Source organism: Coffea eugenioides, chromosome 7 (assembly GCF_003713205.1).
Source record: "Coffea eugenioides isolate CCC68of chromosome 7, Ceug_1.0, whole genome shotgun sequence".
NCBI classification, from domain to species: Eukaryota; Viridiplantae; Streptophyta; class Magnoliopsida; order Gentianales; family Rubiaceae; genus Coffea; species Coffea eugenioides.
The window spans coordinates 16,227,888-16,252,454 of NC_040041.1; the positions used below are offsets into that span (position 1 = coordinate 16,227,888).

General features: G+C 36.0%; 1 protein-coding gene across 1 annotated transcript; it reads right to left on the bottom strand.

Moving 5' to 3' along the window:
• Positions 1-312: 312 nt before the first annotated feature.
• On the bottom strand, positions 313-23,585 carry LOC113778625 (protein arginine N-methyltransferase 1.5). The gene is made up of 23 exons (XM_027324087.1): positions 23,254-23,585; positions 15,992-16,109; positions 14,740-14,849; positions 12,132-12,221; positions 11,936-12,001; positions 11,052-11,131; positions 10,895-10,970; positions 10,717-10,803; positions 10,201-10,285; positions 9,848-9,939; positions 9,699-9,734; positions 9,531-9,599; positions 8,291-8,359; positions 8,151-8,204; positions 8,004-8,078; positions 5,019-5,111; positions 4,795-4,898; positions 4,133-4,181; positions 3,925-4,011; positions 3,232-3,337; positions 2,942-3,029; positions 1,111-1,204; positions 313-864 (listed from the first exon to the last, which is right to left on the bottom strand). The coding sequence occupies exons 1-23, from the start codon at positions 23,389-23,391 to the stop codon at positions 781-783; spliced, it is 1,950 nt and encodes a 649-aa protein (XP_027179888.1). The 5' UTR covers positions 23,392-23,585; the 3' UTR covers positions 313-780.
• Between the last annotated feature and the right edge of the window lie 982 nt (positions 23,586-24,567).

The window sequence follows — 24,567 nt, forward strand, 5'->3', positions numbered from 1 at the left end:
CATAACTAACTACAACCTATTTACACCCTACCATTTAGCAATTCCACTCCGTAGAGGATGACAACAACGCCGCTTTGGCTAAATGTTTATCATCATCAACGGATAGCATCATCACATGTTTTTTCAGATGCGACCTAAGTTCTTCAAACATTATATTCAAATTGGTTCTAAGCAAATTCGAGGGTACCAGTCTCGTCATTTCTTTTGGGGGCCAGTTGAAGAATTTTGTGTAGAGATATATCTCGACTCATGCTGTATCATATGCATGAAACAGAATGTCTAGGTAGTTTTGTCCAAAGGAAGCAATTTGTATGACTTAAACGATGCATTTCCAATGGGCAATACCTGAGTTTACAATTTACTTCTGTTATTTGTACATGAACCATAATCTGGAATTCAACAAGGTATAATAAATGTTCTCACAAAATTGAGTCTCTGGTGGACATTCTCTTCCATGTTATTAACCTTATCCCCTCTAATGCCCGCAAGATGTAAGCATGTTTCTGACGGAAAAAAAAAAAAACACCAACAGACTTCCAAACAGAAGTCAACAATCTCTCCTGTTGCTTTCATGAAGGTCGATCTTTTTCCCACTGTAAAGGAGTTAATGGATGAAGAGGTTGCACCAGCATGTGCCAAATAGGAATACAGAGGGGCTCTGTCATCATTGGCATCCATCTCATCGTAAGCAGAAACTAAACTGGCAAGTGCTTTCCTTCTGCACTAGATCAGCTATATCAAATCCGCCTCACTTCCATGTAAGACCTTAAAAGGGAAGTCCTAAAGGCCCACCCAATATGACCGACCATTAGGGTTTTGTACAGGTGTAGAGACAGGAGAACTTACGCACCATTCATACCAAACCTAGTTCACATTGAAGGAAAAGCAATGCATCAGTACATAGTTACCAAAGGCAGAGCAGAAGAAACGAATCTCCTGCTTCCAAATAAAGATCCTGCCCAAGCAATGGCAGGGAGCTAGGAACTGGTTCAAGAACAAGAGAGGTTTTTCTATATCCGGGGAACAGAACAGGTGGTGGTGATTGTGGAGAGTATAAAGTTTGATTAAATATCTAGATAACTATTTAAGCATGCAAGGCAAATCAAGTACCTTGGTAGAACCACAGCAACGCCATAGGTGAACTGTTAATGGAATACCCGGCTGGACGCAGACTGGTGTCCTCAATGGGAAAAAGATCGGAAACCTGCAAGATCAAGATCGTTATCAAGTTAGAAAACACCAGCATGCTCTGTAAGCTATTTAACATTTTAAGTTTTTACATAGTGAAGAGGTAACAGGCTTCCAGAGATAAGAGATATCTGGGAAACAAAAAACATTTACACACTGTTTTTATTGTAGATTCTAGGGCTCATGCATGTGTATTTGCACTTCTGTTATAGAGATGAATGCAAAACCCAAAAAAATACATACATACATATATATATATGTATAAAAAGAACATGCTTGGGGATTTAGGAATGAAGAAAAAGAAACATTTGCCACACAAATGTGCTTAAAAGAGTAAAAAACATAGTCTCAGTGGTATGTTTCTACATCACTCAACTATGTTCAGTTTCAAATGTGATTCTTAAATGCATAGTTTACGCACTGTCAGTTTTAGAGTAATCAAAGGAAATATTAAACAAGTCACCTGATGGTCTTTGGGATCCTTCAATGCACACATAAGAAAAACAAGAACTTGAGCATTTCAGGGGGGAAAAAAAAGAAAGAAAAAAACTATCCCTCAGCCCATTCCATTTTTTGTTCAATATCCCTGATGTCCCCAAACCCTCCCCCTCCGTACCACTTCACACATGCAAGCCCTCACCATCGACCTCATTCAATCCACAACCAAAACCAGAAATATTTAAATATTTCTTGTTTAAAGAGTACAAATGTTGCTTGAATATATATTTTTTTAATTTGAAATTAGGCAGTGATGGTCAATCAATGGTTTAGTAAGAGATGCAAACTCTTTTTAAAGGTAAAGCCAGATGCTTGCATTCTACCTTGTACAACACTAAGCAGTGAATATTTTCAAGTTCCTGCGAATGATGTTAATAAGAGGTTTGCCAAACTGGGCATTAGGAAGGCAGTGCAGCAGGATGGGCTTGATGGATGAGCCAAAGTGGGCCCAGATATGAGTGGTAGGGAAATTCAATAGGTGCACAAGCTGGGCTGAGGAAGGAAGAGTAAATCACTAAAGGAGGATTTTGTATTAGGGGCTTCTGGGAGCAGCAGGGCTTGTAGACTAGTTTGGTGAAGGAGATGAGGAGGGATGGGAGATGCTGAGGAAGTGGAGGTTTTGTTCCTGGGTGGTTGGGGTCTTTTGGGAAGGTTGGGGAGGAAGGGGGGGGTGCGTGTGTTGTCAACTTGCACCTGAGGTGGATTTTCAGGGTCAATGGATTGAATCTAGAAGGCAGCAGAATCAAAAGTTATAGCAGGTGGTGGTGTTTTTTTTTTTTTTTGGGCGAGGGAGGGTTTTCTGGGGAGCGAGGGAGGCAGCAAGAAGGATGCAGGAAGCAGAAATGGTACAATAGAGTATAGGTATATTATGCATGGACAGTGGTTCTTCTATAACAAATTAACTATAAATATTAACACTTTGAGGCTTCAGAGAATTTAGTTGCAATTCCAAATGGATAAGAGATCCCTTGAGATTTTTCCATGTAACATTTCCAAGAACTCAGCTTTTCAAAATTAACTCATTGACACCATCTACAAATAGAAGGAAATATGCAAAAGGATGGTTACTATTTCAAACAACAGAGGCACAGAATTGGGAACTTAGGGAATCCATCATTATCAACTTAAGCTCCATTTTTGAAGGTCTTACAGCAACAATCATTGTGAAGATATACATGCATAAGGTTATTACTCATTACGTCAGGCTTACTACATAATTTGGTAGGCAGAAAAACAAAAGCCACGCAAATCATACCAACTAAACATGTTAGATGTTGCTGTTGATGGCTCAATACCGAGATGTACGTCTTTATAAAGTGTTGCATCAAAGTAGCCAGCAAACCCTATAAATAGGGGCTAAACAGTTAGTCACAGGTAGATATGAAATACTTAAACATAATCAAAGTATATGAAGAAATGCGTTTCTGTAATGAAATTATGTAGTGGTACCCAATCTATTTACCTAATATTTCAAATCATAATTCCTGATGGCTATCTATCAAATGCTTAATCGAATTAAAGTAATATAACTTTAGCTATACCTACCATGAACCATTGCTGATCCAGTGTTGCAGGGAATCTCAAACTCAAGTTTCTTATACCGATCATTTTTTCTTTTAGTTGAGCTCTCTGGATGAGCAAAAGTAAACACCTAGCAAAACAGATAACTATTTTAGCTAATTCCTGTCAATACACATACATAAAGAAAAAATTCACTATAGCATTGTATTAACTATAATACAGGCACTTTTGGCATTTTTGTTCTTTAGGTTTTCAGGTCATAATTCTTTTGGTATTCAAGGTCCCTTCGAGAGCTGGATTCAAAATTTGTTGTCAGCTTCTGTCACAAATGATGAGGATTCAGAGATATACATCGTAAGTTTTGCAAACCCTTGTTCAGAAGCCTATGGAGTACAAATAGAAAGCTGATGGTTTTCAAAGATAGTCATTGGAACGAATATGTCAGAAGCTACTGCTTTCGACAATGTAGAAATATCAAAAATCTCTAGCACAGTATTTTGTTCGAGCGGCCAGTTAAGAGCCACTGCTCCACTTTCCAGATCTGAACAGATGAAACGTGGATACACGCATTAGTTCAGCCATTTCTGCCTAAGCAATTGTTCTCGCAATTGTTATGCTTACAAAAAGTTAATGCGCATATGTTATACTTTTTGAGCCTTTTAAACAGAATTATCTGCAACTTGGTTCTCCAAATGTTTCAAAGAGAGATGAACTCACAGGTTGGGTAGAAGCCAGCCTAGCTACACGATGTAGTTTAACAACATAAGCGGTTTCAAAGTGCAAAAGATCTTTGTGTGATTTGACCTGCAATAAATACAAGATCAGCCCGTGCAACATGACAAACATTACAAAATTTCAAATTTCTAGCAAAATAAAAAAGAAAGGAAAAAGTTCGCTAATAGAACCAAATGACAACAGAATTTACATCATTGTAGAGTTTTGATGCCGTAATAGGTTGGATAAAGCTTGTATACCTGAAATGGGTCAATGACGCATGTGAATAAAGAATACATACCCATCAAATTTACTAGCTAAATTTACAACACGTGAGATCAGTAGTTAGGAGAAAAATAAATCATTTCCACCCAAATGCAGCATGCCAAATATTTAAATAAGTAAAACATACAAAAATAATACTTATTAAGAAGACCCCACCCATGCCACTATCTCCTGAAATTTCATTGCAAGTCCATGACATGTCTTTTACTTCTGTTACATGGCATTTGTATATCCTTTCCCCATATTGCTCTCGAGATTCTAGTACTGGTCAAGCAGTAAAATTGACCGCGTTTCACCAATATTCAGTATTGGTCAAGCAGTAAAATTGGCTGCTCCTCACCAATATTCAGTATCAACAGCCACATACTAGCTTCCTATATTCCCATAAATGCCATAACTTATTGGTTATCAACTAAGAATGTAATGTACAGCCAATAATTCAGCATGGTTGTACAACTGCAGAAATGGAGATTATGATCACATTCTGGCCGCATGGGTACTACAACTGTCAATAACCCCCCAAGTTTGATGCGCACTGACACAGATAACCAAATTAGTAGTTACATAGCTCAGAACACAATTACATACGAAGAAGGAATTGAAATTCCATCAGGCTTCAAAAATCTTTGTGCTCCATCAAGACACTCTGGTGATAGCTCATTGTCACCAAAAGAACCCAGCAATTCGCTAACCTAAATAAGATGAGAATTATCAAGAATGTTAGCAGTTCTAGATGGAAAAGAAACCATGTTGCAGTCTTATGCAACTTCACTTCTCATCGTTATAAATTTACAAAGAAACATTTCACCTACCAGAACATCAGCTTTCTCGGGAGCATCCCAGCAACGCATGTCACAAGAAACTATAATAACTTCTTTTTCCCAGCCCTCTAGCTTGACCAAGCTCTGCTCAATAAATTTGCACAATGCTAACACAGGTCATGTGATATTAATACTTGCTTGCAAGTACAGAAAAACAGTCCATTCAGGAAGAAGTTAGGGGCAGACAAGCTACCATCCCATGCAGTTTGAAAACAAGAAAGCACACAGTTCTAAATGTTGTATATGCGTTCTTTGTTATAATTCATTAAAAGGATAAGAGGAGGAAAAGTATTAACTCCATAAAACTTTGGAGAAAATAAATTGACAATCAATTACAATTGGGCTTCCCCAATGAGATCTTTAATCAATTCTTTCAATGCATTAGCATAAAATAAGGATGAACAAGCAATTCACATTTGACTAGATTACTTAACAAAATTAGTTCTATTAAAAGAAGTACTAGCATAAAACCTAGAATTCAACTATCATACATTCTCACACTCTAATCCTTTTGTCCCTTTTGACTGGATCATGTGAACATCCACATTAGAGTTTTCATAGCATTCTGATTGGTTTTGCAAGGTCATTTAGAAACAATCACAAGCCTTTAATGCAATTCTGTGTTGAGTGAAATCAAACCAAAAAGTTCAATATTTTTCTCTGCTTTATGCAACAAAAGCATAGCAATGTGGCTTACAGAGAATAGTTTACACTTCGCAAAAGTAAGAATTAGAGGACCACATTTGTCACAATGATTACCACCAGTTCAGTTCTCATGAATAAGTAAAATGCACAACTTTAAATTTCATACATCTTAACATCATAAATATGAATACTTTTTTGCAAGTGGCCCTAAGAGTTCCTTTCTTAAATGAAGGCAACTTCTTGATGCCACAGGAATGGTGTGGCCTTAGACTCCATCTGCAGCTTGGACAAGGTTGGGCCACATGCACATATGCAGCCTGGCAAGCCCTGTAGTACATGAGAATTCCAAAGGCCCTGCTGAGTTTGGATACTGAATAGCAAATTCTAGCGGTTAGATGCATTTGTTAGATGCATTTGATGGGCTTCTCTTAAGTGAGAGAAGTGAGGACTCATTTTATTGCTCACAAATTAGGGTACTGAGAAAACTCTCATTATGTGGTTGTTCATTAAGAGATTAGGCATGCTCACATGAAGATAAACTACTCTCAGTTAAACTGTCAACTCTTCTTTAAGAAATTGGGCCTTCTCACTTGAAGATAAACTACTTGCTGAGCTGAAATCTTGGGAAAAAAGTTCATTAAGAGCATTAAAGAAAATTACGATTCTTCAACTTGTTCACCTTTTCTACTATCATCATATTCAACCTTCTCCACCCTGGCATTTTCAAGCTCCCTCCATCTTTCTTTCTGTCCTCTAATTTCATGCTCACATGAAGACAAACTACTGTTTGAGCAGAAGTGCCAACTTTTCTTGTAAGTCTTTAAGCCTTCTCACTCAAACTATTTGTGGAGCTATAATCTTAGAACAAGGCTCTTTAAGAGCATTATTGAAAATTAGGAATTCTTTAACTTCTTCCACCTCTTCTACTCTTATATTATGCAAACCTCTCCACCACCCTGGCATTTTCAAGCTCAGTCCATCCATCTTCCTTTCCTCTTGAATATAATTGCCATCTTTGCATTAAACTCTTACGCTTCCCCTCCCTCCATGCCCCCTAAATTGTTGAAGTAGTAACAGTGTCAGTTCCAAAGATGAAAGTGAGTCCATTAGTCAAGTAGACTTTTCAGAAAAGAGAACAGATGTAACGGTTCGGTATAGATGACAATGCAGGAAAGGGTTTTGATGTTGGGACGGAACATTCAGGTGCGTGAAGATGATAGTGAGTCCATTAGTCAAGTAGACTTTTCAAAAAAGAGAACAGATGTAACGGTTTCGGTATAGATGAAGATGCAGGAAAGGGTTTTGATGTTGGGACGGAACATTCAGGTGCATGAAGATGATAGTGAATTCGCAGGGGAAGAAAGAGAATTGACATGAGAGTTGCCCCAAATAGGAGAGGGACTTGACCTGAATTCTCCTCTAAAGGGGGACCTGGCCCTGATGAAGATGAACTTCCCAGGGATGTTGGGCTGGCCTTATTAAGACTGGCTTCAACCCCCAACAATGGGGCCCTAGTTGGTCACCTCCATGATTGGCCTCTTTCAACTGAAGTTGCGGATGGGCTCCACACTGGTCTCAAAGTATCTTCTCTCATGTTGTAGTTGGGTTAGGTGTAGAAAAATGCCCCTCTAGGACATTACCTACCTAAGGATCTAGGGTAAGCTATATGTGTCGTCATCCAAATGCTCATATTTCAATCCATCTAGATGGGGGTACTAGAATAAGAATGTTAATTAGAAGCGTCAAGGGCTGTATCTAGCAAACAAGACTGAGGGAGCTCAATGTTTCTGAAGATGATCTTAGATAATCTCAACATGACAGAAATCCTCTATTGCAAAGATAAGTAATACGTCTCAACAGGTCATAAAATTGGGGTTCCTCCCCTTGCAATTTCTAGCTTTCCTTGTAACAATGAATAAATATAGCAACTAAGCAACATAGAAACTTTTATGCTACTTAACAATACAATGCATCAAAATTTACAGGATTATCAACCTGCTATTTTGTCTGTCAATCCATGAAAAAATGCAGATTTTCAGATCTCCAACAAAAGCACTATATTCTACATCAATTTCACAAGCAAGCACCATTAATCATTTACTTAATATATTTCAGAATTGGATTTGAGGTTGCTACACCCCTTTATGGAAACATAATCCTTCTATGAGTTCTTCATCCCACAAATATAACAAGTGCAAAAATGAGGCCTGGAGCTAAAACAAAACCAACCAATAAAGTTGCAGAACTCTCAAAATGTGACTGCATGACTTAGGTCTAGGTTGGCAAATGCATTTATAGCACAAAGATGTGTATTCAGGAAATACAACTTACATGAAGAGTAATAATTGCATTTGGATTTTTTTCTACAGCATAAACTCTCAACTTCCTCCCTGTTTCTTCAGCTGCCTAAAAACAACAATAATCATTAGTTTCAAATCCTCTTCAACTATCATGTCTATATATGATAAGGCATATCACCTGCAATGCAGCTCTGACAAGAGGCCCTCTGCCCGCACCAACAACCATCAATACCTGAAAGTAATCAAACCATAATCTTTCAGATTCACCAGCCATTATAAAGTTAAGTATATCGCACCATTAGCGACTAAACATCTTACAGTAGTCAAAGCAGATGCTTTCTCATCCGAAACCCTATCCAGCAAAGCTTTAGAAATTGCTCTTTGGTACTGCCAGACGTAAAGCATCAAGTAGCATCAACATAAACTAGGAATCTAATTTAGCCAGTTACTTCATACTAATGTTTGAAAGGTGAAAGCATTAAGTAAGGTATTTGCAAATGGTGAGGCGAAACGAAAATACCATAGGGTGGGGAAAATTCATATTTTTAGGTATTTTAACATTCAAATAATTCCTTAGATGTGAGATATAAATGCATTGAAAATGACTAAAAGGAAAGAGACACACCATGCATGTCTGTTCAAGTGAAGAATTACTTTCAGCTATATTAGAATTTCAGAAAGGTAACACTGAACATTCATCCGGTATATGTTGGTAACAGGAAGAATGTTTTCATCATATTCGGTACGACCCTAAGCTATCACGTTCCACTTCCAACAAACTTCAGACACTACTCCTCGTTGGCAACATACTTTTTTATTGTTTCAAATTGTTATGCTTTACTCCATGAATTTCTCCTTTTAAGCCTTTATGCAATCTCAACTGTTAAGAAAAATGTAAAACAGAGCAACTATTTTCCCTTCCTCCTCTCCCCTGTGTACTTGCAGGCTTTTCAAGCTAAAAGTAAGTTGACTGAAGCCTCAGAACAATGTTGTATACATAATAAATCGTCCCAGACTGGCCCAGCTTGAATGAATATCTTGAGTGAGTCACATTTGCGCATGGAGGTGTTTCAGTTTGCTAGTTTTAACTCATGAGCCCACTTACATGTGTGTACAATTCTCTTCTGAAAATGTATACATTCAGATGAGTAATTGAATGGAAAACTGTAAGTCAAATATCAGAAACAATAAATGGAGATTCCCATGCAATTGAAGTTTGTGTGAAGGAAAAGACAAATTAGAACACACAGCATTTCCTTCTTAGCAGTCCACACTATGTAATTACTTCGACGACAGGCGAAAGAATGGCAGTTTATAAAGTTCTTACAAATTTATATTTCTCCAAAATATGACATCATAATACACACACAGAGACAAGATCTAATGATAATTACAGACAAGTAAGATTGTTATTTCCGAAGAAAAAAGTAGACAAATAACAGTCCATGGTGTTTCATCATAATTTTTCTAGCCTATCTAGGATAACTATTCTGCAATTTTGAAGTAAAGGCCAGTCAGCAGGTCCATGGCAAACTTGGCTTTCCGAATCAGAACATACCTGTATGTATTTTACTGTGTCCTTCTCAAATGTTTCATAAGTTTGAGCCTCCAGATTATCCATGAGAGGCTGCAGTGGAAGACAAATGACAAAATCCAACAATCAGTGAAAAAGGATTGCTGTCTGAATTTGAACAAAGCAAATAAATCTGAAGTGGGAACATTGTACCTGCAACGGTGATTGCAAGTAGTCCCTGTAGCCAAGCTGATAAAACAGCAACAGTCAAACAATGCATGATATACTACCAACTAAAAAACAAAAACAGGAAAAAAAATCACTGTATGTGTGCCTTTCTTGTATCAGACCGGGGAGGCTACCTCAAAGCGTTCTTGCTCTGGAAGAGGATCCATCCTTTGATACAGATAAGCAACATAGTCCAAATAGGACCGCAAAGGATGTAGATGAAGACCTGACTAAGAAGATAATTATAAGGTAGAGGACACTAAACAAACTACTTCATTATGATCAAAAAATCTAAAGCATTAAAACATAGGAAAACCATCTCAATAATCACAACAATGCAGCTTCATTTCTCAACCACTGAAAGTGAACAGAAGAATAACAGAATAATAAAAAAAAACTTCTCCATCAAAAAGAAAAGGGCAAACTCCAAACATGTTCAACAAGTATTTGTAAGGCACTTTTCAATGGCTAAACGACTATGAGGTACCTTCATTGTGGTTATCAGAATTATTGGCAGTTGTATCCAAATTTCCAGGAGGCAGACTGTGTAATTGTTCCCCAGAAATCACTATCTGAAATATATAACAAGATTAACTCAAAAAGCAGAGAGACAGAGATCCATAAAATTTTAAAAACACTGCACATCAACACACTTAGATGACATGGAATCACTTTATATATGATGGCCAAGTCATTTTGCAGGATAGGACACCAACCATTTGCTAACACAGTCGAGGAGGAAAAAAAACAGATCCACATTTCTTCACAGCCCTCTTGCTAATGAACTAGCTAGTACTATTGACAGCATATTAACTAATACGGCAATTAAACTACCTCACTAGAGAAGAACTCCATGTATGATTTATGAATTTAATTTGTAAAGCAAAAAAAAAAAAGCAAAATGAACACCAAAAAAATTGCAAACAACAGAGATAAGAGACATAATGCCTTTTAAACCAAATAGAACATCCCTCAAGAGATAACAATTGAAAAAGAATGCTACCTGAATTGAATGATTGAAAAATGCTGCCATCAGGTTTTGGTGGCGTTTAGATAGACATGGATAGCCTCGCGCATTCGTTAGAAAAGACTGGCAAAGCAGTAGAGTTATATTCCTAAGCACCTTATATCAATGGAAAAAGCAAAGCTAGACAGCCCTGCGAGACAGCAGGAGTACATACATTGCTACTGATGATGGCTGCTTTAACAGATTCGCCAAACCACCGTCCAAGAGAATTTGCAGAAGGTAATGAGGGCCTAATAAACCAATAAAATTAGCTTTCGGAAGTTTGTGAATTGGAAAGATGATCTACATTTTAAAAGGTCATGAACACTCACAAAACATCAAGTGCAACTGATAACTGACTATGATGTTCACATAGTAGACGAAAAGAATTCCACAAGTCCCAAGAATCAATCTGCAATTCATGCAATCAGATAAAAACAAAAGTCACAAAAAAGAAAATCATACATTACGGGTGCAAGCCAAGTGAAACTGTAATATACTTTCAATTACTTTTCATATATCCACAAATCTACTTACTTTTTGGTATGTAAAACACACTTGAAACTGTAATAAGGAATGCTAGAATAGATCATATTGCAAATAAGAAACCCAAAAACATTTTAAACCTTAATTTGGAGGGTCACTCTTTTTTTTCTTTCATTTTGAGAAGGTAATAATTTTATAAAGATGCACCAAGAAGGCACAGCTCAAGATTAAAAAAAAAAAAAAGAAGAAGTTATCTTCTTAGACCATATGACCCCAATCACAAAAAATCAACAAAAGAATGACTAATAGCTGAGTAATTGGCATATATCCATAAAACTAAGGGTGTCACAGAATTAAAATTTGAGCTCTTCTTGATTTTGATGGTTTCCATTGGAAACTTTGCTGTTCCACACTCTCCACAGCATCCAAAAGATACACAAATCACATATCTCATCCAGCTCTCTTCCTTTTGAGTAAAATTTCCAGCTTGGTGTCAGTCTCACGAGATGCATACTTTGATGCATCTATTAATTTATAACACCAAAACAGAAATTCCCCGAAAAAAGATTTCTTGGGCATTTTTCTTTCTTCATACCATGCACTACATCTAGATAGATAACAAACCCTGCCATATAATTTAATAAATATCTCAAGCAGATAGAAGTGCTAGAACTATATATTTCTACATCCTAAAATGCAATCCACCCAAAATGTTTGACCATTAACTCACCATATGATCAGGATTTGCACCTCCAGCATCACTGTCGGATTTCTCTAGTGGAATCCTAAGCCATAACTTCACACAGAAATGCAGTGTGTAAACAAATAGAACAGTAAAATAAAGAGAAGATACAGTAAACAGAAAAAACAATAATTAGAAAAAGCAGATGGTAAACTTAAATTTGAGATCCAGTTTTGAATGGAACCTGCATACTGGTTAGATTCTGCAGAATTTCATTCACGCATCTAGCATAATTGGCACAGGATGGTCCCTTGGGTGAAGGAAGAAGACATGCCTGTAGGAAAAAAGTAATCAGTTTCTTACACATATATGCAAATACAATGGGATGAAAACATTCATATGTATAGAAAGAAAATGAGACCTTAAGCCTTCAATTTCTACCAGCTAATGCACTGATACCATTTACCTCTTTAGATTGACAACATTTATAAACATAAAAAATTCTCAGTAGCACAAGAAAAATAATAGTGCAAAGATTTTCAACGTAAATGAAACCGCAACTTCCTATTACTGTCAAGTTTATATAATGAATATGCACAATAGCAATCATTATGAAAATAAGATATTCATGAACCAAACTTTTAAAATTGAAGGAGTTTTTTTTTGGGGGGGGATTCCTGCTGACAGTAGAAAGAAAAGATAAGAGGGAAGAGAATTAGAAGGGAAAAATCATAACGAAGTAGAAAAATGAACCTTGCGCTGCCAATTTGCATATGGGTTGCATGCACAGATGCAGGAATTATAACTTCTGATTTTTTTTTGGGATAATTTCAGAAACCTCCCTTGAGTTTTTTAATAATTTCATTTAGCTTCCTCGAGGTTTTAAAAATTACACATACCTCCCTTGTCATTTAAAATGACAATACTACCCTTAAATATTTTAATGACATTCTCTTGTTTGGTATGTTTATAATTAGAATGACTTTTAAAATTATTTTTTTTATTCTTTTTCTTCGTATTCTTTTTTTTAATTTTTTTCCAATAAAATTATAGGACTACCACTGTTACCTCTAGTTCCTATTGTAACCAAATGTCGAATTAGTGATTTTTTTGATGAATTAACTTTATATGCAATCCCATATTTTTGTTGTTCTTTATTTTCTATTTTTTGGTATTAAAATTAATAAAAAATCAAAAGGAAATGGCCCAAAATCACTACTAAATTATGATAATCCCACTACTTGAAAAATTCATAAACTCTAAATGAATTATTTCAACATTTTCTTTTCTATCTTAGAAATTTAAATCCATAATAAAATACCATCAAAAGTATTCTATCATAGTGATAAAATTATTATTATAGTTGTTTATCAAATAGTAGGTATGGACATGAAAAATTTGGTTCCTTCTCTTATAATTATACTAGATAATCTTTTAATTGTATAGGAAAGTAAATTAAAACTCATTACACGGGCATTTTTGGATATTCATTTAAAAATTTGACAAGTCAATATTGTTTAAAGGTTTTGTTACTAAAACTATCAAATCAAGAGAGGTAGGTGTAATTTTTCAAACCTCAAGGGAGCTCAGACAAATTGTTAGAAACCTCAGGAGGAGGTTTCCGAATTCATCCTTTTTTTTTGTTGTTTAGGGGGGGGGGGTGTTCAGGTGAAACTTGAATGGATATAGTTCAGGGGCTGCCTAACTTATACAAGGCCTAAACTTAGGGGTATGAGGTGTAATTCTTAAGAGGATATAAGACAATGTTTTAAGCCCTTTAGGGGCAAATATTTGGATTTCTAACATCTTTGGGGAATGCACTAGCCCCCCCCCCACCCCCAACACTCAAAAAAACAATCCAAGAGGTATGCCTATGATGGGTTGTATTTGCTCCGGAGGCCTAAAATGTCAGGGCAAGTGATGATATGCTATGTTAGGCACTCTTTGTTCTACCCCAACATATCCCTGTCGATATCACACGACACGGGTACTGTTAGGCACTTTGAAAGTTTTAGGGTACATTGAATTTTTGTCATGTGGATGTTGATAGTGCAGGAGGAGAGATGGCCAACAGGCAAGAAACTCTTGAGTGGGAAGCGAAGTGGAACATTGAAGCATATCTGTTCACAGCTCAGGGACCTTATTCTGAACAAGTGCAACCGTTATGCCTATCTTATATTCAAACGCCACCCATCCCCCCTCATCTTCCTTCCCATTGACTAGCAATCAATACTAAGGTCCTTATTCCAACTAAGTGAAACCATTGTGCCTATCTCATATTCAATCACCACCCATCACCTCTTACTTTCCTTCTCATTAACTAACATTTCTTGTCTTTCTTTCTCATGAAAAAATCAACTCCAATTTTCCACCAAGAAGAGAGCCATGAATAGATCTGACCCAATGTTCCACTTCGTTTCCCCTCTCATGAGTTTCTTACCCGTTGGCCATCCCTCCTCCTCCTTCAATGTCCACATGACAAAAAGAATCAGTGTACCCAAAAAAATTTCAGTGTGTCTGAAAAAGATCCCATACCAGTACCTGTGTCATGTCACATCAAGACACAGGTATGTTGGGGGGAAAAAAAAGAGTCAGAGTAACATTGCTCAAATGTTTGCTGTAAATTATTGTTCAAGATGGCTGGCCAGCAATTTGTGCAATGGAGGAATCTTGAACTCCAAACCCCACCACATCAGCAAAACATAAGATCTACATCTCCAAAATTTTGATGTCCATATTTTAAGTAAAAAGGACACCAATTTCAGTAAAATGTGGAGGACAAAAAACCAAAAAAATCTTCTTCTATAAGTAGCTAATTTACCAAAAATTGCCAAAAGTGTTAACTTACACACCTGTAAGGAGAGGTGGGAAGCCCAAGATATCTCCTGCTTCAGAGTTATTTCAGAATCCGTACGAAGCACTTCATCTTCAGAATCCAAGTCGATCCAAGAACTGATCTTGCCTAAATGGCGCATGGAAATCTTGTGTTAATACTTGCAATAGAGATCACATACGAACAAAGAAACATATGGATGGACAAGCACAAAGACAGCAACTAGATCAAACAAGCATAAGATATTGCCAGAAACATACAAACTCAAGGCAAAGCATTCAAGACAAAAAAATGAGACACCTGGAAAGTACTCATTGGCCTATTAGATCCAAGCAAATATTCCACAGTGCAAAGAAATGTCAAACTTAAAAAAAAAATGCTTTTTCCAATATATGCTTTGCAAAAATTACATTCCCCTACTCAAGATTTAGTAAAATTAAACTCAGCCAGATGGAGTATGTGATGAATACAACTAGACCAGTATAGATTGGAAACAATTACAGATTCAACAATTTCAATTCCTCACACTAAAGATAATGCATGCCCTCACATTTAAAAAATATTTTTTTAAAAAAAAAGGAAAATTATGCACAATCACTTTAAACATTATTCAATGTCGGAATCTCAAATTGTCCTCCTAACGTAGAGAAAACATGTTCATAAGTAAATCAACTTCAGATAGTAATGAAAACAAGCACAATCAGTAAAAGGAAAAACTTTTAAAGAAGAATTTGCTGCTGAACAACCATTGAGGGTAAAATGGAAATCGAAAGAATACAATCAAATTAAATTTCCTTTTGAAAGATTTCTTTCCTCAAGTGTTGTCATCTCATTTGGTAAATATCCTCGTTGCAAATATCACTATTTTAGGGTCATTCAAAATCAGTTTTTCATAACCTTCTGCCGTAGTTGGTGGAATATCTCTCAAACTGTCCTCCTAACATTTAGAAAACATATTCATAAGTAAATCTACTTCAGATAGTAATGACAAGAAGTAAAATCAGAAAAAGTAAAAGCTTTTAAAGAAGAATTTACTTCTAAAAAACCATTGAGGATAAAATGGAAATTACAAGAATACAACGAAATCATATTTCCCTTTGAAAGCTTCCTTTCCTTAAGTATTGTCGTCTCATTTAGTAAATATCCTAATTGCAAATATGACTATTTTGGCCTCATTCAAAATCTTTTATAATTTCCCACCTTAGGCGGTGGAGTATATCATCTCCAACTTTCATGTATCTATGTCAATTACCACAAGAAGAAAGCCATACCAACAACATGACCACTCCATTGCGAGGGGCTAAGAACTAAGTCTGAACCAGCAAATGGCAGTAAACCAGCTCCATTGCTTCCATCATCCATTAAGCTAGGCCTGTATGTTGGGTCCATCTGCAACATGTCAATTTTCTTGGATGAGATATACAGCAAATTGCGCGCCATTGATCAACCAGAATAATTTGCGTCATTAAGCAAAAATTTGAAATCAACACAATTTGTAAAACCAGATGACATTCAGGACAAGGCAAAGAAGACAATGATAACTGAAAGAAGCTAAAAATGATAAAAAAAAATTAGTCACATAATGCAAATTCTGCAAGTTGGGAGATCCATAGGACTTAGAGCTGAGAATAAGCTGAACATATTCAGTAAGATGATATGGCTTTAATTACATTCTTATGCAGAAACACTACTGCGGTTTTCCGCTAATTCTTTAAGTTAACATCATAACTACCAAAAGGGTCCATCCAGGTTCAAAAGTGCCGATGCACAATGAAATTTAAATCCTCAGAGAATTGAATAATTGGAAGAAAGGGAAAATAAACCCTCCAACGAAAAATGAATAAGTCACCAGAATATTTACTATATTCAAGAAAAACTTGCAGTCTCAAAATTCTTCTTTGCTTCCATCTCCAAACAGAGGATAAGAAATGGATACTTTCAGTCAACATAATTGCAGAGTACCTCAAACACATGCTTACTTTAGAGTTCATTATATGCAGCACGATCAATTTCAGACCACAGTTGGAGACAAGGATCAGCGAAAATGCATTGTTCAATGAACAGAGACCAAAAGTCTCCTCAAGAGATGACATACATAAAAGTAATTTGCCAAGTTTTTGCCTCCTAACAATTACTCTAACAAAGGAGGTAGGGCAATATCCATGGACCACAAAATCCAGGGAAATTACTCCAGGTTTCTGCATAACCTTTGGAGATGGTTAGGTCAGTTCAGAGTTCCAAGAAAGATGTTTAAGCATATGCAAGCTAATGTGTTTACCGTAGACTGTAGGTAATTTTATTTAACAGGTGTAGTTTGGGTCAGGTCAGCCTTATTAAATATATGCAAACTAATGTGTTTACCATAGAAAGTAGGTATTTCCATTTAATAGGCGTAGTCTGGGTCAGATCAAGGTCAAACAATTTTGGTCAGTAAATGTGTCAGTCGGGTGTGTACTGAGAGTTCAAAAACTCCAATGATTTCATTCTCCAATACATTGATGATGAAGTTACCATCTTCAACATAAAACTAGACAGGTAATAGCGAACGATCTTTAGCCTTTCTTGCCCTCCAATTAACTTTAAAATTCAGCTCTCCCATTAACTCTTGTAATGTGACACATAATATAACACCATCATAGCATAAAATACCACCAGAATTGCCGAGCTAAAATTTGCGTTTATGCAAATATATTTATGATCATACAAAAGTACACGTCTACGATTAGCAAAGGCAAGTGACCGACAAGCAGGTAAAACAATTTGCACAAAAAATTCTGGTTGATGATAAATGAGAAGTACCTACTCATTATGGTAAGTATGGAGCTAAAACTAGCTGTGCCGAAATGCAACCAAAGATGATCATTCCATGAGATGCAAGACATATTAGACCTTTCCAGTAGGAAAAATAGAAATCACTCTCGAATAATGACATTATCCATCTCCTAAGACGGGCATGCCTCAAAACATCATTCAGAATTACACTGAGAAGTACCTACTCATTATGGTAAGTATGGAGCTAAAACTAGCTGTGCTGAAATGCAACCAAAGATGATCATTCCATGAGATGCAAGACATATTAGACCTTTCCAGTAGGAAAAATAGAAATCGCTCTCGAATAATGACATTATCCATCTCCTAAGACGGGCATGCCTCAAGACATCATTCAGAATTACACTGCAAGTAAATAATGCGAAGTGAAAAAACATAGTTCTAGAAAGCCATTACCCTAATACCTGATGGACAGGTATAGTTCTCTTAAAACCAGTAAACCAACAGACTCACGTCAGGGTTTTCATATCAGTTGTCAGAAAAGTTCATATAAGACCAACCTATAAAAGATTTAGCAAATATCATTACAGGTAAACCAATTACCTTCATCTATCAAGCACTACATGCAATTAAATGACAAGGGAAGAAAAACCTCAAAATTTTAAAAAATATCCTGCTTATGCATTATACCATATTGAAGTAAACCAATTCTTTCTTCCATGATGCAAGAAGAGCTTGCCAACAACTTTTCTTCAACAAAGCAAAATATCACTCAGTAACAACTGTAACTCTTCAACAGAATGAGCTAATCCCATAGTCATCCATAAAGTAAAATTTTCTCAAGGACGAAGCCCTTTTTGACAAAGACCAAAAGCATAAGCCACAAGACTAGTAAAGCCTCTGACTCTCCTTTAACATATAAGTATCTAAGTCCTACATGCCTAAACTATTAAACTTGACGCATCCTCCACAGTGGGGAGAATTTCTGATAGTTAACAAGAAACCGACCCCATGACTTCTGGGAATTAAATAAACAACTTAAGTTGACCACAAGAAGATAATAGCATATCCATAGTGAGGACATCATGGCACCTCCCAACCAATTAGAAAGCTTCTTGCATAAAAGTAGTTTTACAACCCTCAACTTAACCTTCCACTACAGGTTTTAACAAAATTTGAAGTCTCATATTAAGCATACTTGGCATATAGTAGTCACAATACAATTCCTACCCAGTTTGCTTTGGTCTTATACATTGGACCAAAATTGGTCACAAGAATTTACTAAATCATGAGATAATTTCTGTATGCTGGCGCAGCTATCCTGAACAAATAACCAACTTCAATATGCAACCTTGTATATATCCAAGACATTGTAGTCATTGAGAAAACCAGACATAAAAGTAGGTAACTATTATCTCATTTTTGTTCGCCAAAAGACCAAAATTAAAGTACTTAACCGGAATTTTAACTTGTGATTTAGTCATAAAAATGCGATTTAGTAGAACTACTAAGTAGAAAAGGGTAGGTAGGTTCCAATCCAATTAAAGTATTTGAATTTCTTAAGCTTTCAACTAGGAGTTGTCAAAAACAAGAAAACAAATTATAAAAACTATCTAGATAATGAAATTTTTGAAAATGACATACAAATTCAAAATGCCTCAACTGTTGAAAACATTAACTTTGCCCAGATTTAAATGAAAAAAAATGTAGCTAATAGCCAGTAAGTACACTTTTATGTTCCACAATCTAAAAGTAGAAAACTAGGAACTATTAGCACAATGATATAGGTAAGCGCACTGACCATTCACACTCACTGCCAGCTATTCAGCTGATGTGTGATTGGCTAATTAGCCACCAAATGCCAAAGGAACACTGCATTTATGTGCAAATTTATCTGGCAGGAAATATAAGACTACCAAGACACAAGGAAAAAAAATTACCAAGACACATGATAAGAAAATCCAGAAAAGTTGCTTAGCAGAACATGGGAGATCAATGGCTAACTTTCACAAACTAAATGCCAACTAGTGAAGACTTTAACCCTCAAGCGATCTACCAGGTACTGGCCTAGGACTTGGATTTAGCAGGAAAAAGAGCACCGAGAAACACTGAGACATGGGGCTGTGGTATGCAACTTGTATTGCTATTAATTTTAGGACAAAATCTCATAAAGTTTCAAAATTGAGTTTTAGTTTTTCCCTATTTTCTTTGAAAATCAATTAGTAAGGTTGTCAAGAAAGGAAAACCTTCTTAACACATGATTTCTCAACAATAGAAGGTAGACAACTTCCTGAATCCTTTCAGGTATCAGGAGAATGTTAACTCCCTTGATAGCAATTGAAATTCATATGAATGACAAGTAGCATTAGACATTAGGTTTTGTTTAGTTCATACAACTAATAAATGATGTTCCAAAATCACCAGGAAGTGACTCGCTCAGGTCCACTACACCTAACTTATCCAAATTGTCCAACATGGTTGTACTTAACTCTCAACGTTGATTTTAAATGATTGATTGAATTATGACTTATCCCTACTGGCTTGTTCTGTGTAAATTAAGTTCACTTCCTTGTCTTCATCTCTTACTTTTTCTTCTTTTTCTGGTTTCCTCTACAACAACATAGTATGCAATATTGACCGGGATTTTTAGCACCAGGCAACAGGTACCAAAATTTTGACACTCATTTTTAGTTGTTAAGAAATGGAAATATGGGTTTACAAGACCCCACTGTCAGTTCTCGAATAGCCATCCCCACCCTAGTTATCTATCAACCTCCACATTTTTTTATTATTCTAGAGAAAATGGAAGAGAAGCGATCAAGTAAAGAAAGTGAACTGAGATGTCTCCAGCATGCACAACAAACCACCAGGCCCCCTCATCTTAACCTTCCCTTCCATTATTGCTGCTTATCTCATTCTTCCCTTTTCCCCACCTAGGCTGCCAATTGCTTTTTCTACCTCTCTGCCTCAAAGGTTGTCAATGCATGTTGGAAGAAGTTATAGCAAAATTTTCGGATAATTGAAAAAAATTCAAAAATATTTACAATCCCTCATAAAATTTTTTAGAGCATACAGGCTGAAAAACAGTTAGTAGTTTATGGAATTTCATTTGATGTATTATCTGGATTTTGGTAATCTATGGTCACCACTTTACTGGCCAATTCTTTTGGATCTTCTCCTGAATTTTTCTTAGCCTAGGCAAGTAAAGGAGTTCAATTATGCATTTATGGCAAAGAAAAGTAAAAGGTAACAAAAGAAGGGCGTATCACTTTTAAATCTCATTCCTATATCGTAACAAACTCCAAATATGATAAACAGACTAAATATTGTCTTACAGCCTTTTCACACATTAATGGTCCACTCAATTTTAGCAACAGAAACAAGGAAGCGCACTGGTAGATTTAAAACGCGCTTGAAATATCTCTATTCAAAATCTTCTAGAATACATCAATATTGGACAGAGCCTCCTTCCACCTACAGGGCATCCATGTTTACAACCAAATGACACGAGTGTCGGTAGGTACAGAGTACATATCTGACTCAGTCAATCTCAAGTGGGTGTTCTGACTTTATTTCCATCTCAAGGCTATGGTTCTCAAGATGAGAAACACACAACCGCACTATAATGTTATAATGGAAGAGATAGCAATGAACCTGGTTAAAAGATGGTGTCTTTTACATTAAAAAATCAGAAAAGAAAAAATAACAAGAATGAGATGGAGAAGATGGTGTTAAGTGAGAAATGCCAGTAAAAGCCAAAACACCACGTGAGAGTTAAGTTTAACCATGTGAGAGAAATAAGTCAGGTAAGATAAGCATAGCCCGATCTGAATGATCACTCATTGATAATTTTGCAACATCTACTACTAATTATTGATTTCTTAAATTGGCCAACTCCTTCCACATAAAACTTTACTATGCTTGATGACATTAATTTTTTCCTAGTACTCAAGAAAGTTAAGGAGCTATCTGATTTTCCTTGATAAAGTATTTAATATAGAAAAAATTCTCTCTTGAACACCAATTACTATCCACTTAAGTACTCGTCACATATGAAAATTAACAATGTAATATGAACTGTATGAAGTTTTTTTGGTGAAACAAGTATGAGAATCATATGTTGGTGGAGTTCACCACTTACCCATACTTGACTCATTTGACTCTTTTGTACTATAGCGTTACCGTGTACTTGTACATGTTAACATCTTAATGGCTAAACACAAAACCCACCTCACCCTTGTAACATAGTGTTGGCTAATACCCATGTTGGATGTTGTTGGGCTCTTTTACCAAAGAGCTAGCTTTTGGAGTGGGAAGGCCCAAGAACACCCACCATTGGATCAGAGCCTGGTTACAACAACTCAGCCCAAAAAATTTCAGGCAATTTAGAAGATAATCACGCCAAACTTAGGGCCCGATGCATGAAAGGGAAATCATTGGGTTGTCCCACATTGGTTGTAGAAGGGGCTAGGTGTTGGTTTACAAGTGTAAGAGAAAAACCTCACCCCTTAGCTAGCATTCGGGGTGGGAAGGTCCACTAGAGCCTAACACATAGAATTACCCAGCAAACCTTGTTTTGGAGGTTGATTCATAGAAAGGAAAACGAGTTACAATTTATAGCATATATTGTACATTCTATAACTCCAAACGCTTCATCAGTAAAGGCTCAATTGCTTCTACCAAGATGCAGTTAGTAAAACATGCAGAAGTGACAAGGTAAGATGACAGCTGGCTAAAGACCTGTTTCAAGGTTATTTTGATGATAAAGTCAACTGCAATTAAATTTTATAATATCCTCCTTGTTTTCAAAGACCTAAAATCAAGATTAAACTCTTCAACCTACCGTAAAACTGGGATAATCAAGTCATAGAAATTTTACCCATTATGAAAATGGACAAGGAATCTAAATAATGTCGCGTCAACAACCAATGAGAAAAGTCAGAAGTCCAATGTTCAATATTCTCAATTTCAAGGCTATTTGACGCATCAGAATATGCTGTCGGTGATTTACTGACCATTCACACATAGCAACACAGCCTTAAGGGCTGATATTGGTGTGGCTGGCTAATTAATCACCAAAAACATGCAAAATTAAATTGAACAAAAAGCATGAATTTGATGTAAGCATCTTTTTGTAGCATTTTAAACTCCAATTTTACTCCTATAACCACTATAACTAACAACATAACTATCATTTCATCAAATAAATATTAAAACATCATAAATTTGCTTTAATGGTAAAAATTTGAGGGAAATCAGTTCATACATAAGAAACAAAAAGCTATTTACTCCTATATTTCACAGACATTCGTTGTGCATTTAATCATCCACATTTTAGACCAAAAAAGAAAAATAAATGTAAATCAAACACAAGTTATAAATATCTAGTGCTTTTCTCAAAACCTTAGACATGAGAATACAGACTAACCAAAAGGGACACAAAGAAATAATGGGAATACACCATTTGAGCCACTTCATCAATTAACTACTAAAACATCAGAACTTTGCGTTAATAACAAAAATTTTCATGAAATTAGTCCAAAATAAAAAAATTAAAAACTATACATCCCTATATTGCTAGACATTGTGGTGCGCTTAGCATTATTTCCACATTTTAGACCAAAAAATTTAAAAACAAAAAAAATACACACACACACACACATGCACAACCACCAGAAAAGTGAACGTAAATCAAACAACAATAAAGTACAAATTATCTAGTGCTTTCTCAAACTGTCAGAAATGAGAATACTGACAGACTAACCAAAGGGGCTACAACGAAATCGAAGCCGCCATGGAGGTTAGAAGAGAGAAGCCGAGGCATGTCATCGCTGAACTCCGTCTCCACGCCACAGTATCTAGACTCGCTCTTCTCATCACCTGTCCTCTCTCCAAGCGGCATTTTCCTTCAAGTTTTGGTTAATTGTGAGGGAAATTGAGAAGAATTTGCAGGCGGGAGCAAGAAGAGGGTTTTAGGGAGGGTATTGAACTTTATATAGGGAGTAAAGAATCGAGAGGTGGTCAGCGGTGTCGGGAAGCTAGGGTTTTGACTACTGCTGGAGTCGGACCGGTGGAGTGCTATTGGGTCATTTTGCATCTAAAATTTTGAATTTTGCTGTATGCTATCCGTCCAAAATTATTAAAAAATATATAAAAAGTTTCCATTACCTCTATTTTGTGTGTATATATAATACAAGTAGATATATTATTTTATCCTCTCATATCAGTCATTAGTTTTCTCCTATCAATCTTATTTTATTTCTCAATGCATGAACTATAGAGTTATTTGTTTAGTCTACTTTTGTGCTCATGATCTATATTTATATCATATTCTTTTTACCTATGATGTCTTAAATATATCATATTCATGATGTTTAAACCCAAAAATTCTTTTAAAAAATGAAAGACAATTCAACAAAATAGTAAGATCAGGTTCTTTAAGTACACATTTGACCACAAGTGAGTTCATGCTACAATGACTTACAATTCAAACAAGAATAAAGCCACATATTACGCAAGCAGAAAATTCATAAAAAACTATTCAATGGTGTTGAAATGCACTTGCGAACCATCGTTGTATTCTGTTGGCTCCGTTAAATAGTTGCTATAGAACATCATCACTATTAGTAATGGTGTTTTTGTAGAAGCCGGTAAATTTTCTCATTTTATCACTTTCACATGTATTTTATTTCTTAGAATCTTAACAGATGATTTTTGTTCTTATATATCAAAAGACACATGTAATAATCCCTCTTGCATCGAAATAGAAGGAAGTTTATGGTGCTATAGACTGCATTGTACAAGTAATGAAAAACACGATAAGTTACTTTCAATCACTAATTTACTATATGTTTTAGAGTTATATTAAAACAAATTATTTGATTACAGGAGATTCTTGCTACAATTTGTGAGTAACATATTTTTAGAGATAGCCAGATCATTACCATGTACTATGGAATGGTTAATCAAACACATATAGACTAAGCACTTAGGAAGCTTGCCAAAATGTTTGTGGTTGCTGCTGACATGTCACTTCGTGATTCGCTAAAAAGTTGTCGTCCTCCATGAGCTATGCACG